We start from the raw sequence: 13,392 nt of genomic DNA, 5'->3' as shown, positions 1-13,392 counted from the left end.
CTCCTACGTAATCAATATAAAAATAAGACATTCAATAAATTTAACATTAATGTAATCCTATTAACTAACATACCATCCATATTAACAATCATTGGTCTTCAGCATGTTTATATTTAAATATATATATAATTATGATTAAATTTATATGATTTTTATGCTAATATGGGTAGAGAATTGACATGATGCTGCCTGGGAATTTTTTAAAACCATTTTTATTGTTTTTTTTCCATTACTGTTTATTCCCCTAACCTTTCCCACCTCCAGCTCCCCCAACCCCCCCTGAAATCACCACACTATAGTCCTTGTCCATGAGTCCTTTCCCTTTTTTCCTCAGTCCTACCACCCCCCATGCCTCTCCCAGAGCTGTCAGCCTGCTCTCTGAGTCTGTCTCTATTTTGCTTGTTAGTTCAGTTTGTTCATTAGATTCCACATATGAGTGAAATCGTATCGTACTTGTCTTCCTATGACTGGCTTTTTTCACTTAGGATAATATTCTCCAGGTCCATCCGTGCTGTCACAAAGTAAAATTTTCTTCTTTCTTTTACGGCCAAGTAGTAGTGCATTGTGTAAATGTCCCATAGTTGTTTTATCCTCTCATCTGCTGATGGATGTCCACTTGGGCTGCTTCCAAATACTGGCTCTTGGTAATAACACTGCAATGAACATAGAGGTGCTGATATTCTTACAAATTAGTGTTTCTGGTCTCTTCGGATAAATTCCCAGAAGTGGAATTGCTGGGTCATAAGGCAGTTCCATTTTTAATTTTTTGAGGTAACTTCATACTGCTTTCCACAGTGGCTGCACCAGTCTGTATTCTCACCAACAGCGCACCTTGGGTTCCCTTTTCTCCACATCCTTGCCAGCACTTGTTTGTTGATTTATTGATGTTAGCGATTCTGCCAGGTGTGAGGTGATATCTCATTGTGGTTCTATTAATTTTTTTAAAAGATTTTATTTATTTATTTTAGAGACAGGGGAAGGGAGGGAGAAAGAGAAGGAAAGAAACAGCAATGTGCGAGAGAAACAGTGATTGGTTGCCTCTTGAATGCCCCCAACTGGCGATCTGGTTGGCAACCAACGCATGTGCCCTAACTGGGAATCAAACCTGTGACCTTTCAGTTTGCAAGCCCATGCTCAGTCCACTGAGACACACCAGCCAGGGCTCATTGTGGTTTTAATTTGCATTTCCCTGATGATTAGTTATGTTGAGCATCTTTTTATATGTCTGTTGGCCATATGTATGTCCTCTTTGGAGAAGTTTGTACTCAGGTCCTTTGCCCATTTTTTAATTGTTTTTTTTTTCTGTTGCGTTTTTTAAATTCTTTATAAATTTTGGATATTAACCCTTATCAGGTGTATCAGCAAATATTTCTCCCATACAGTGGGGTGTCTTGTTATTTGGTTGATTATATCCTTTGCTGTACAAAAACTCTTCAGTTTGATTTAGTCCCATTTGTTTATTTTTTCTTTTGTTCCTGTTGCTGGGTAGATAGATCTGAAAAAATACTGCCAGGAGCAATGTTGAGATTTTACTGCCTGTGTTTTCTTCTAGGATCTGTATGATTTTGAGTCTAACTTTTAAGTCTTTGATTCGTTTTTAATGTATTCTTGTGTTTGGCATCAGAAGGTGGTCTAGTTTCATTTTTCTGCATATATCTGTTCAATTTTCCCAATACCGTGTATTGAATAAATTATCTTTAGCCCATTGTATGGGCTTGCTTCCGTTGCCATATATTAATTCACTCTAAAGGCATGGGTTTGTTTCTGGGCTCTCTATTCTGTTCCATTGATATATGTGTCTGTGTTTATGCCAGTATCATACTGTTTTGATTACTATGGCCTTAGAGTATAGTTTGATGTTAGTTAGCATGATTCCTTCAATGTTGTTCTTCTTTCTAAAGATCACTGTTACTATTCAGGGCATTTTGTGGTTCCGTATAAATTTTTGAAATATTTGTTCTAGTTCTGTAAAGTAGGTCATTGGTATCTTGATAGGAATTGCTCTGAATCCATAGATTGCTTTGGATAGTATGGACATTTTAGTGAGGTTAATTTGTCCTGTCCATGAACATGGTATGTGCTTCCACCAATATGTATCTTCTTCAATTTTCTTCAGCATCTTATACTATTCCAACTATAGGTCTTTTACCTCCTTGGTTAAATTTATTGCTAGGTATTTTATTCTTTTTGAAGCAATTATGAATGGGATTAGTTTTTAAATTCCCTTTCTGGTAGTTCATTATTGGCATATAAAAATGCATCTTATCTCTGGATATTAATTTTGAATCCTGCTATTTTACTCAATTCACTTATCAGTTCTAGTAGTTTCTTGGTGGAATCTTTAGGGTTCTCTACATACAGTATCATGTCATTTGCAAATGACAGTTTTACTTCTTCCTTTCTAATTTGGATGTCTTTTATTTCTTTTTCTTGTCTGATTGCTGTGGCTAGGGATTCCAGTACTGTGTTGCATAAGAGAGGTAAAAGCAGACATCCCTGTCTTGTTCCACATCGTAAAGGAAACACTTGTATTTTTTTGTCTGTTGAGTATGGTGCTGGCAGTGGGTTTGTCATATATGGCCTTTATTATGTTTAAGTATGTTCCCTCTATTTCCACTTTGCTGAGAGTTTTTATCATAAATGGGTGCTGGATTTAGTCACATGCTTTTTCTGCATTTGTTGATATGACATATGGTTTTTATTCTTCATTTTGTTTATGTGGTTTATCACATTTATTGATTTGTGAATGTTGTAGCAACTTGTGAAGCCATCAGATCCAGGGCTTTTGTTTGATAGGATTTTTTTTGATTACTGCTTCAGTTTTACTAGGTGTAATCTGTCTATTCAGATTCTCTGATTCTTCCTGATTTATTTTGGAAGATTGTATATTTCTAGGAATTTATCCACATTGTCCAGATTGTACAATTTGTTGGCATATAGTTCATAATATTTTCTTAAATCCTTTGTATTTCTTTAGTGTCCATTGTTATTTTTCCTCTTTAATTTCTGATATTATTTGTATGGGGCCTCTCTCTTTTTATTTTGATCAGCCTGGTTAAAGGCTTCTCAGTTTTCCTTATCTTTTCAAAGAACCAGCTCTTGGATTCATTGATCTGTTATATTGTTTTTTTAGACTCTATTTCATTTATTTCTGCCCTCATCTTTATTATTTCCTTCCATCTACTCACTTTGGGCTTTGTTTGTTGTTCTTTTTCAGGTTCCTTTAAGTGTAAAGTTAGATTTTTTATTTGAGCTTTCTGTTTCTTGATATAGGTCTGTAATGCTATGAATTTCCCTCTTAGGATTGCTTTCTCAGTGTCCCACAGATTTTGGGTTGTTCTGTTCTCATTTTAACTTCTTTCAAGTTATCTTTTGATTTCTTCCTTGATCTTGTTATTGACCCATTAATTGTTTAATAACTTATTATTTAGCTTCCATGCCTTTGTATATTTTTCAGTTTTCTTCTTGTGACTGATTTCTAGTTTCATAGTATTATGATCAGAGAAGATGCTTGATATGATATAAGTCTTAAGTTTATTGAGACTTGTTTTGTGTGCTAACATGTGGTCTGTCCTAGAAAACATTCCATGTGCACTTGAAAAAAATGTATATTCTGCTGCTTTGGGATGAAATGCTCTGAAGATTTCAATTAAATCCATTTGATCTAGTGTCATTTAAGGCAGCTGTCTCCTTGTTGATTTTCTGTCTGAAAGCTCTATCCATTGATGTCGGTGGGGTCTTAAAATCCCCTACTATGACTGTATTACTGTCAGTCTCTCCCTTTATGTCCATCAAGATTTGCTTTACATATTTAGGTGCTCCTATATTGGGTGCATAAATGTTTACTAAGATTATAGTCTCTTGTTGGATTGTTCTCTTTATGACTATATAGTGTCCTTCTTTGTCTCTTACGATAGACTTGGTTTTAAAGTCTATTTTGTCAGATATGAGTATTGCTACCCCAACTTTTTTTTCATTTCCATTTGCATGAAATATCTTTTTCCATCCCTTCACTTTTAGCTTGTGTGTATCTTTCATTCTTAGGTAGGTCTCTTGGAGACAGCATATATATGGATCTTGTTTTATATGATTTTGTTACATAAAAACCTGTGTAAGTTTGTGTATCTGCCACTGCATTCAAGACACTGAACTGAATATTAGTTGATTGGAGCATCATCCTGTACACCAAAAGGTTGTGGGTTCAATCCCCAGTCAGGGCATATACCTAAGTTGTGGATTTGATCCCTGGTCAGGGTTCATACAGGAGGCATCCGATCGATATTTCTCTCTCACATCCATGTTTCTCTCTCTCCTCCTCACTCCCTAACTCCTTCCCTTCCTTCCTCTCTATAATCAATGAATATATCCTCAGGTGGGGATTAGAAAAATGAAAAAAATCAGAGATACTGAACAGTTTCAACACCACAAGTATCTCTTACATTGTCCTTTTATAAACAACTTATTTTTAAAAACTTCTGTATGAACTTTCAATGGCTGCAAAATATTCTTTGCATATAATTAACTTTTTTGTTAAAATGGGCACTTAGATTATGTATAATTTTTTACTGTTTAACCTGCAATGAACATCTGTCTGCAGGAAACTTGGCTTGTTTCTGTATTTTAGGATATTTCCTAAAGATAGGTTCTTAAAATGGGATGACTACATCAAGTCTGCTCATTGGGTACATTTAGAGAATGAAACAGCAGTTATGCCACCAGAACTAGAAAATAAAGCATGCCCCAAAACTGAAAAAGACCGGGGTAAGGGGAGAGGAGCAAGGGGAGTTAATTTTCTTTCTTTCTTAGGAAAGTGAATTAACCTATGTGAAAGTAGCAACCAGGTGGTGAGCTCTCTGCCCTTTACTACCATGAGTCTTGGGCTCCTTCCTTCCTCTGTGGCTGCCAGGGGCGCTGACCCAAAGCCAAGGAATGCATTCTGGTCTAGACAGGCCATGGGGGGAGCTGTGTTTGCTTGGGGGCAAGGGGTGGAGACTGAAAGCAACTTAAAAATTTGCAGCCTTTTCAAACCATTATTTAAGTTTTTGTGTTTTTTTTAAATTTGCTTTTCTTAATCTACTTTCTCATGATTTTTCTAGCTTTTCTTGTTACCTTTTCTGAGATGAAAAGACAGTCTTAGATCAATTCACCTCTTTTTGTAAGAACAATGTTTACAACTGTCAGCTCTAAATCCTTTTATCTCTTTTCTTTTAGGGCAATTTTTTCTGTGTTAGACCTAATGAAAGTGGACATGGCGAACTTTGCTGTCAGTAGCATTAGGCCACATCTCATGCAGCAGTCAGTTGAATATGAAAGGAGAAAGTTTCAGGAGCTTTTGGAGAAGCAGCCAAGTACGTGTAATGTTTTGTGGTATTCTTTTGTTGTATTTGTTTTTTCATTTTTCTTGCAGTAGCTTGTTGCATAACAATATTACTTTCAAAACAAAACTAAAATTTAATATGAGAATGGTCTAATTTGAAGACAGAAGAGAAGAAGACAAGATATTGTTACTTGAAAAGAAAATTTAATTGACAAGCAAGAGAACGGTAAGAAGGATATAAGAATAGAAATTTGAAGGAAGAAGTCTTAAATAGGCTTTTAATGAAGATACCAGTTTGAGATAAATTATATGCTTGACCTTGATGTTAAAAACATGACAAACTTTTTGTGACCATTGAATTCCCTGTTCTAATTTCATGTTTCTTTTGTTTCGTATTCATAAATCTCCTGTTTTCAGACCCAGAAAAAGTCTTATTTTTATGAACCTCTCATATGACTGTGGGAAATGGATGACTCTAGAATTCAAACCTCTGTTGCATTTCTAGGGCCCTTCGTAGGTCTCTGCATTGGCAGTTGTAAATTGGGTAAATTGCAGTCTTCAGGTCCAACCTATATGCCTAGTCCCCTTTAACCTCTGACTTTGCTGGTCGTCCGGTGAAGGTGACAGGCTTGGTATAGATTGTGTTGCCTGACGAGAATAGCTCATTCGGCCCGGAGCAGTTGCTCATCCAGCTCCAGAGAAAGGAGTTCGAGATGGTGCTGGGGCCAGGAAGAGAAGGAAAGGGCAGAATAGAAGTATCAGTCCTGGAGGAAGACTGACTAACATTTATTACTCACTAGGATGTACGTGCATTGACATATAGAACCCTCACAACTAAGCCTATGAGGTAGGCCCTATTTTTTAACCTCATTTTACAGATGTGGACATTGATTTTGAGAGATTTTTGACCAGAATTGATTGACCACACAGAGCACTTCCTCAAGCAGTATTGTAATGCCCCTCGGGAGACACTCAGGGTTGCAGCTTGACAGGCTGAAGAGCCTTAGCGTGGGAGCCACATGCCAGCAGCAGGGGCCCAGTGAAGGACACGCTGCTGGAATGGACGCGTGACACCAGTCCCTGAACTGACCAGAGTCTGGTACCTATTACTCACAGTGTAAAAGCTGAGGTTTCCCAGAACTGGGGCTGCAGAGAGTGCTGCTGGCAGAGGCTAAAGGAAGAGCAAAGTTCAGAACCCAGAGCTCGGTGTTCTCACTGTGTTGACAGAAGCAGAGGTGTGTCCTCTCACAGCAGCGAACAGTGCACTCCAGCCATGACCTCAGCTGCCCACTGGAGTCAAGGTGGATTCCGCTGGCAGCACTACAGCATGTTCCAGGACCTGTCAGAGGGATTTGGTGCTCAGCTAATGTGGACAGGAACCTCATTTTCCTTCTCTTATGTCCCTCAGAGACGCGGATGTATTACTGAGCTTAGACGAGAAGGGAGAGTGTGATGGTAGATGAAAGACAATTGGTCCCCCGACAGTGCTCCAAATGCTGTGTACTATGCATCAGACAGCTGACAGAGCTCATCTCCCGCAAGGCTGGTAGTAAAGCGGGTTGATACGAGGCCAAGATCTAGACAAGGAAAAGCCAGGGTGGGAGAGAAGAGAGCGAAGGTTTGTCGAACATTGTAGGTACAAGACCTGGCTAGGTGCTTTATATTCACGACCTTGTTTAATCCTCACTACAGACTATGACATGATGTACGTTTCTGTATTTTAGGAATCTGATACTCAGATTATGATTTGCCTAAGATCGTTCTGCCTGTAATTAGCGATACTGTGATTTGAACCGGGTTCTATTTGATTCCAAAGTCCATACTCTACACCGCACCACACCTCCAGGATGATCTTACCTTCCCTAACGTAATCCGAGAAGCATCCCTCCCGAGCGTCAGTAACGTTCACAGCCTTGTTCTTCACAGATTCCCTGGACTTCGTCACCCAGTGGTTGGAAGAAGCCGCAGATGACCTTATGAATCAGAGGTATAAAAATGCCCTGCCAGCTGGGGGAGGAGCCACTGGCTCTGGGGACGGTCTCCTGCCAAATCCTGTCACTGTCCAGAATTACGCCTACCTGAAGCTTCTGAAATGGGACCGCCTCCAGAGACCTTTCCCTGAGGTGAGTGCTCCAGGGCAGCCTAACTGCTCATTTCTTTTTGAGCTGCTGAACTTTTAAAAAATAATAGTTTTATTATGATATAATTCGTTATACCACAGAATTTCCCCTTTTAAATTGTACAATTCAGTGGTTTTGGGTATATTCACAGAGTAATGTGACCATGATCACTATTTCACGTCAGAACATTTTCATTACCCCAAAAAGAAACGCTGTACCCGTAAGCGGTCACTACCCATCCCCTGCCCCCAACAACCCCTAATCCACTTTCTGTCTTTACGGATTTGCCTGTTCTGGACATGGTTAAATAAATGGAACCATACAATATCGGCCTTGGTGCCTGGTTTCCTTCACTGAGTCTCCTTAGTTCTGTTCATCCATGTTGTAGCATGTGTCAGTAGGGTCAGTATGTCATTCTTTTTTTTTAAAAAGTTGTATTTTTCTTACTGTGGTAAAATACACATTGCGAAGTTTATCATTTTTGAGTGTACAGTTCAGTGGTGTTAAGGACATTCGCCCTCCCGGGCAGCCATCGCCACCGTTCCTCTTCAGGACTCTTCGTCTTCAGATTGAAACCCTGTGCCCTTTAAACAGTAGCTCATCCTTCCCTCCCCCTGCCAACCGCCATTCTACTTGGTGCCTTTGATTTTGATGGCTCTAGCTACCTCATGGGAGTGAAATTATATTTGTCCTTTTGTGTCTGGCTTACTTCACTCAGCAAAATGTCTTCAGGTTTCATCCACGTTGTAGCACATGTCAGCCTTTCTTTTTAAGACTGTGTGGCTACACCACATACTGTTTATTCACTCATCAGTTAATGGACATTTGGATTCCACTCCTTGGCTATTGTGGATTGTGCTGCTATGAACATTTGTGTACAAGTTTTTGTGTGAACATATGTTTTCAATTCTCTTGGGTATGTACCTAGGATTAGTTGCTGGGTCATGTGGTGACTTTTAAGTTTAACATTTTGAGGAACTTCCACACTGTTTTCCAAAGTAGCTGCTCATTTTACAATCCCATCTATAGAGTATGGGGCTTCCAGCTTATGCTGCTGAACTACTGGCCCGTTGTTACTCACCTTGATGAAACAGTAGCCGTGATGTCGCCTTTCAATTTTATCTAAGGAAACTTCTTCCCTTCCATGCCGAGCAGTGACTTTTCTTTGTGTGTTTTTCACAATAAATACCTCTACTTGCGGTAGTCCTTTGAGGAGGTGACTAACAAGGATTTCCCCATCAGTCTGCAAACAGTGGGTTTGGTGTACGGATCCCCCTCCCTTTTTTGAGGGCACTCAGGCTTCTGATCTCTAGCCTCAGATGCTGCTACTTCTCTGTCCTTATCTCTAAGTTCCTTTTTTTTTTTTTCAAGACATTCATTGTAAGCCTAAGGTTTTACCTCTTGCCTCTGAGTTCTCTGTTTAGTTCCAGAGGAGGCTCTAAAAAGGGTGCTGAGTTGGGAGTAGGGAGTAGAGGGTAGGCGATAGGAGGCAATTGCTTTCTGAATAGTGGCATGTTTTCTCCTCGAAGGCAGTTCTCAGCCTTAAAAAAATAGCTGTGAGGAGGATGGTGTTTTCACTGGGGACAATGATTTTACTCTTAGAATTGGTCCTTGGAAATCCTTTCACATCCTAAACTCACCTGCTGCAGAGTATTGAGAGGCATCACAAGCCAAGGCACTGCTGTCTAGCAAAATGAAGTAAAAAAAAAAAAAAAAAGAAAGCCAATGAGAGGTCAGTTGAAGCATCTGTGTTTAACAATAGAGTCTCAGTCTTCAAAGATAGTTTTTACTTCCTTAGAGGAAGACTGGGCTAAGACCCCAAATTGTTATAAGTTGATTTGGTATATCAATTTCTTTCAGCGAAATGGGTCATTAAGTTTATTTGATTAACCTGTAAAAAATGAGATCACAAGCCATATCTCCTCATCCTCTCTATCGCTTTCCCTCACTCCACACAGGGGACTTGGCCCCGGTAGGACCCCGGGGTGTCTTTAACACAAGGACATGGTCAGGGAAATGCACTCTGGCTGCTTTCCAGGAGGCTCTGGGTTGTTATATGTCATTCTCACCTTTTCTATTTACTGTTCATTTTCCTCTTTTCTTCATTCACTTAGCAATTCTTGAGAGCCTCCTCGGTGCTAGGTGCTGAGGGTGAGTAAGTGTCGGCTCTGCCCTCAAGGACTTTCTCCCTTCCTTCGCTCGGTCCCAGACAGAGTGACTGAACTGTCTGCTCTGCCCAGGACTGGGGTGTGTTTATGGGAAGGACTGGTGTTACCTGTCCAAAGTCCATGTGCCTGCCGCTTGGAAAGGCTAACACTCAGGACGTCAGAATCTAAAGTAAGGGACGGTTTATTGATCCAGAAAGCACCAGCTACGAAGATAGGAGACCTAGTGCTCCAGCCCACCTTCAGAAAGTACAGAGTTCAGGCTTCTTTTACGTCAAGGGAATGGAACAGGGGAAGGGCTGATTTTGTAAAGCTCAAGCCACAAGCAGAATTCCTCGATGTTTAGCATGTCTGTATGCCAGAGGAAGCAGGATCTGTTAGCCCAAAGGTCTGGAACCAGGTGGAGTCAGAGAGATGGCGCATTTCACTCTAACAATGGTGATGGTGGTTCTTGGGCTCAGGAATTTCAGTTTTAAAACCAAGATAGTCCTGGACAAGCTGGGATGAGTCCCTCACTCTGTGTCTCCTTACTCTTTCCTATCTAATGATATAACTTCTATTTATTGAGTGTTGGCTCTGCCAGCCACTTCATATGCGTGGGGTTCTTTTCGTCTTTAAAACAGCCCTGTGAAGTAGGAATCCTCGTTCTGCATAGGGCTGAGTTGGAAAAAGTTTCATGAGGTCATGCTGCTATGCTGCTATTAAAAGACAGAATCTCGGTCACACCCAGTCTGCCTCATGTTCTTAGTGTGGTCTACTGCAGCCTTTTTGAGGAAGAAGGGACTCTGTGATGGAAGGATAATCCACACATGATTCCTTTATGGCTCTGAAATGACTAAAAAAATCTGAGGGAAACTTTGGCTGCGGCCCCACTGCCCTCTGCTGGCCAGCCCGAGTCTACACCTCAGGGATGGTTTTTATTGTTTTCATTGCAGACAGTTTTGATGGACCAGTCTCGCTTCCAAGAGCTCCAGCTCCAGCTGGAGCAACTGACCACCCTGGGGGCCGTGTTGCTGGTCACATTCAGCATGGCAGCCTCAGGAATTTCCAGCCAGGCCAACTTCGCTGAGAAACTCAAGATGATCGTGAAGATCCTGCTGACAGATATGCATCTGCCGTAAGTGGCTAAAAGCTGTGGAATGGACCTTTAATGGGTGGGTGGGAGGCAGTGAGTGGGCAGAGAGCAGGCTGGAGGTGGGGTCCCTGAGTGCAGGGCAGAATCCGGGGCATTCTCTAGGAACCGAGAGGAAACTTTGCTCTCCAACTTCCTTTACCTCCGCAGAATTTACTCAGTCGTTTGGTCAAACTTAGAATCAGCTCTGAGGTTTGCAAGGCTCTAGGATAATGGCTTTCAAATGTTTTTGATTAGGACCCATACTAAGAAATTTATTTTCTGTTGTGTAGTTGAAATAAAACTTTCGCAAAGTGAAACTTCTCCTAACTATGCTTAATACACCCTGATATTTCTATTCTATTCCATCAAAAAATACTATTTGCTACCCACTGACTTGCTTTTACAACCAACTAACAGTTTGGACAACATAGCCCTAGGGAAAGTACAAATGACAAACAAGCTGTATTCCTCAGAGTTGCATGTACCATATTTTGCCATGTATAGTGTGCACTTTTTTGCCCCAGTTTTCGAGGGAAAAATAAGTATGCGCATTAACATGGCTATAATGATTATATAGCATGGGTATAATAATCCCGTGTATAGAGTGCACAAAAACATGGGTGCACATTATACATGGGAGCGCATTATACTTGGCAAAATATGGTATATGATTAAAGTTTTCTGCCATTTGCACATTCCTCATAGACATTTTGTGCTGGGTATAAATGGATTATTTTATCAGCCAGCACTAATCCACACTTCTGAGGGCAGCTGCTCTAACTGCTCTTGCAGTGAAATCAGATTAGGCGATTTATGTGGTTCACAGCATAGACAATATTTTTGAGTGGTTCTAAGTCAACAAGGTCCGATGAGGTACACTTCAGATCATTCTCCAAGAGGGATGTCCCAGATACTCTCATCCTTACAAAAGAGAGGGATTTTACTGCTGAGTTTGCACAAAGCATGCATGTGTTTGGTGCAGTGAGGAGCGTGTCCACATGTCGGTACTAGGGGTTCAATAGTCTTGACTTAGGCCAGGACGGTGTTTGCTGAGCTGAGGCTTAGCCTGAGGCCCTTGTACAGGTGTGACGCTGAGCTGTCACCTAGGACCCCTCCAGTAGGACTGCTGTGCCAAAGCTGATGAGAGGGGCCGCATTCGGCGCTTCCTTAGGAGTCCAGCCCTGCGCGGCCGGTCACCCTGGCAGCCAGAGCTGTGCCAGCAGTGAGTCCCAGGCTTGCGCATCTGCTTCCATTAACTCCCCTGTTCAAAGAACCTCAGCCGGAACAAAGGCAATTAATTGCTTTCTCACAGAATACCCACCAGCAGGAGGCTCCCAGTAGGTGCTTGAGAGCCTGGAGGCCCCAGGAACCCCAAATACTAGTTTTCCTAACCTTTAGATTTCAATTTTGTTCATTCTTTTAAAGTAGTTAGTACACTCATGTGCTTTGAAAATCAAAAGGGTAGAAGGGTATTGAATGAAAAGTTTCCCACTTCTGTCCCATAGCTACCAAATTTCTGGTTCCAAAGTGTATTGTTCCAGAGATATTCAAGATTTCCTTCAGTCAATGCCAGGCTTATTTCAGCACACAGATGCTAGTAGCAGGTTGGGTTTGGGGTTTTTGGTCCTGATATAGTCTGAGTTCTCCCCTTCCCACTGTCCTTTCTGGGGTTGGGAAGAGAGAGAGAGAGGAAGGGAGGGAGGGGATCGGGGAGAGGGACAGTCCCTGAATCAGGTCAGGTGTACGCAGCCTGAGAGGTTAGGGTAGGGAGGGGAGCCACAGATGTTCCCTTCGCACACATCAGTCCATGAATTGGTTATTATGACTCACCATGGCATGGGCAGATGTGCACTTTGTTTATAGGTTCTCTCTTGCCTGGCTTTTCCTTTCCGTTCTCTGCTCAAGCTCCTTCCATCTGAAGGATGCCCTGACTACCATTGGGGAGAAAGTCTGCCTGGAGGTGAGCAGCCGCCTTTCCCTGTGTGGGTTCACCCCCTTTACCACGGACCAGGAGACCGTGCTCAAGGGCCAGATCCAGGCCGTGGCCAGTCCTGATGACCCCATCCGCAGGATCATGGGTACGTTTAGGGGAAGGCAGGAAGCAGGGATCACCACAACGTGATTAGAGGGACCCAAAGGCTTGGGCAAGTGACCAGGCAGGTATCACTGTTCTGAAGGCTGCGACTTGGAAATTACAGGCCTTGGTGCAAAAGCCTGCTCCAGCAAAAGCTGAATGGTTCGTGGTGATCAGATTTCAGTGTGGAGTAGAAGGCTGGCCCAGTGGTGGGCCTGCTTCTAATACTACGATTTTTTAAAAAATTATTCTTAATAAAAGAATGCTCTTTAACTTTTTCTCATATTTTATATACAAAAAAGAGTTACATGGATTAGTGTTTTGTTTTTTAATTATTTAATCCCAGCCCTGCGTTGGTCACAGTGTCACCTGTGCGATCACTCCGAAGCAGCTCCATGAAGATAATTGCCAGGTCCTTGGATCATCAAGATTAATGTTATCGACCTTGGTAGAGATGCAAGAAAGCCTGTAGATAGACCCCTGACACCCTGGTGGTTTAGTAGCAGCCAGTTATAGACATAGAGATAAAAACCAGCCCTCAGGTAGGAATGATATGAGGACCAATACTTCTGGGTGCGGCTTCCAGCTCTGGGAACCTTAGA

The 13,392-nt window shown here is 41.6% G+C and overlaps 1 protein-coding gene across 6 annotated transcripts in view; it reads left to right on the top strand.

Moving 5' to 3' along the window:
* The window catches only part of TCP11L1 (t-complex 11 like 1), a 35,747-nt gene that overhangs the window by 13,161 nt on the left and 9,194 nt on the right, over positions 1 to 13,392 (top strand). For 4 of the 6 annotated variants that reach the window (XM_054585950.1, XM_054585953.1, XM_054585951.1 and 1 more), the window contains 4 exons: positions 5,212 to 5,348; positions 7,244 to 7,440; positions 10,538 to 10,719; positions 12,622 to 12,794. In XM_054585950.1, the coding sequence (XP_054441925.1) occupies positions 5,212 to 5,348; positions 7,244 to 7,440; positions 10,538 to 10,719; positions 12,622 to 12,794 (689 nt within the window). Of the gene's footprint in view, positions 1 to 5,211; positions 5,349 to 7,243; positions 7,441 to 10,537; positions 10,720 to 12,579; positions 12,795 to 13,392 lie in introns of all 6 variants that reach the window. The other 2 variants (XM_054585954.1, XM_054585955.1) reach the window with 2 other exon arrangements.

Source organism: Pteronotus mesoamericanus, unplaced genomic scaffold (assembly GCF_021234165.1).
Source record: "Pteronotus mesoamericanus isolate MK-2021 breed Mesoamerican mustached bat unplaced genomic scaffold, CSHL_Meso_final contig_90, whole genome shotgun sequence".
Classification (NCBI taxonomy): Eukaryota; Metazoa; Chordata; class Mammalia; order Chiroptera; family Mormoopidae; genus Pteronotus; species Pteronotus mesoamericanus.
Note: the sequence above shows the minus strand (reverse complement) of the source record. Positions and strands in the feature narration are given on the sequence as shown.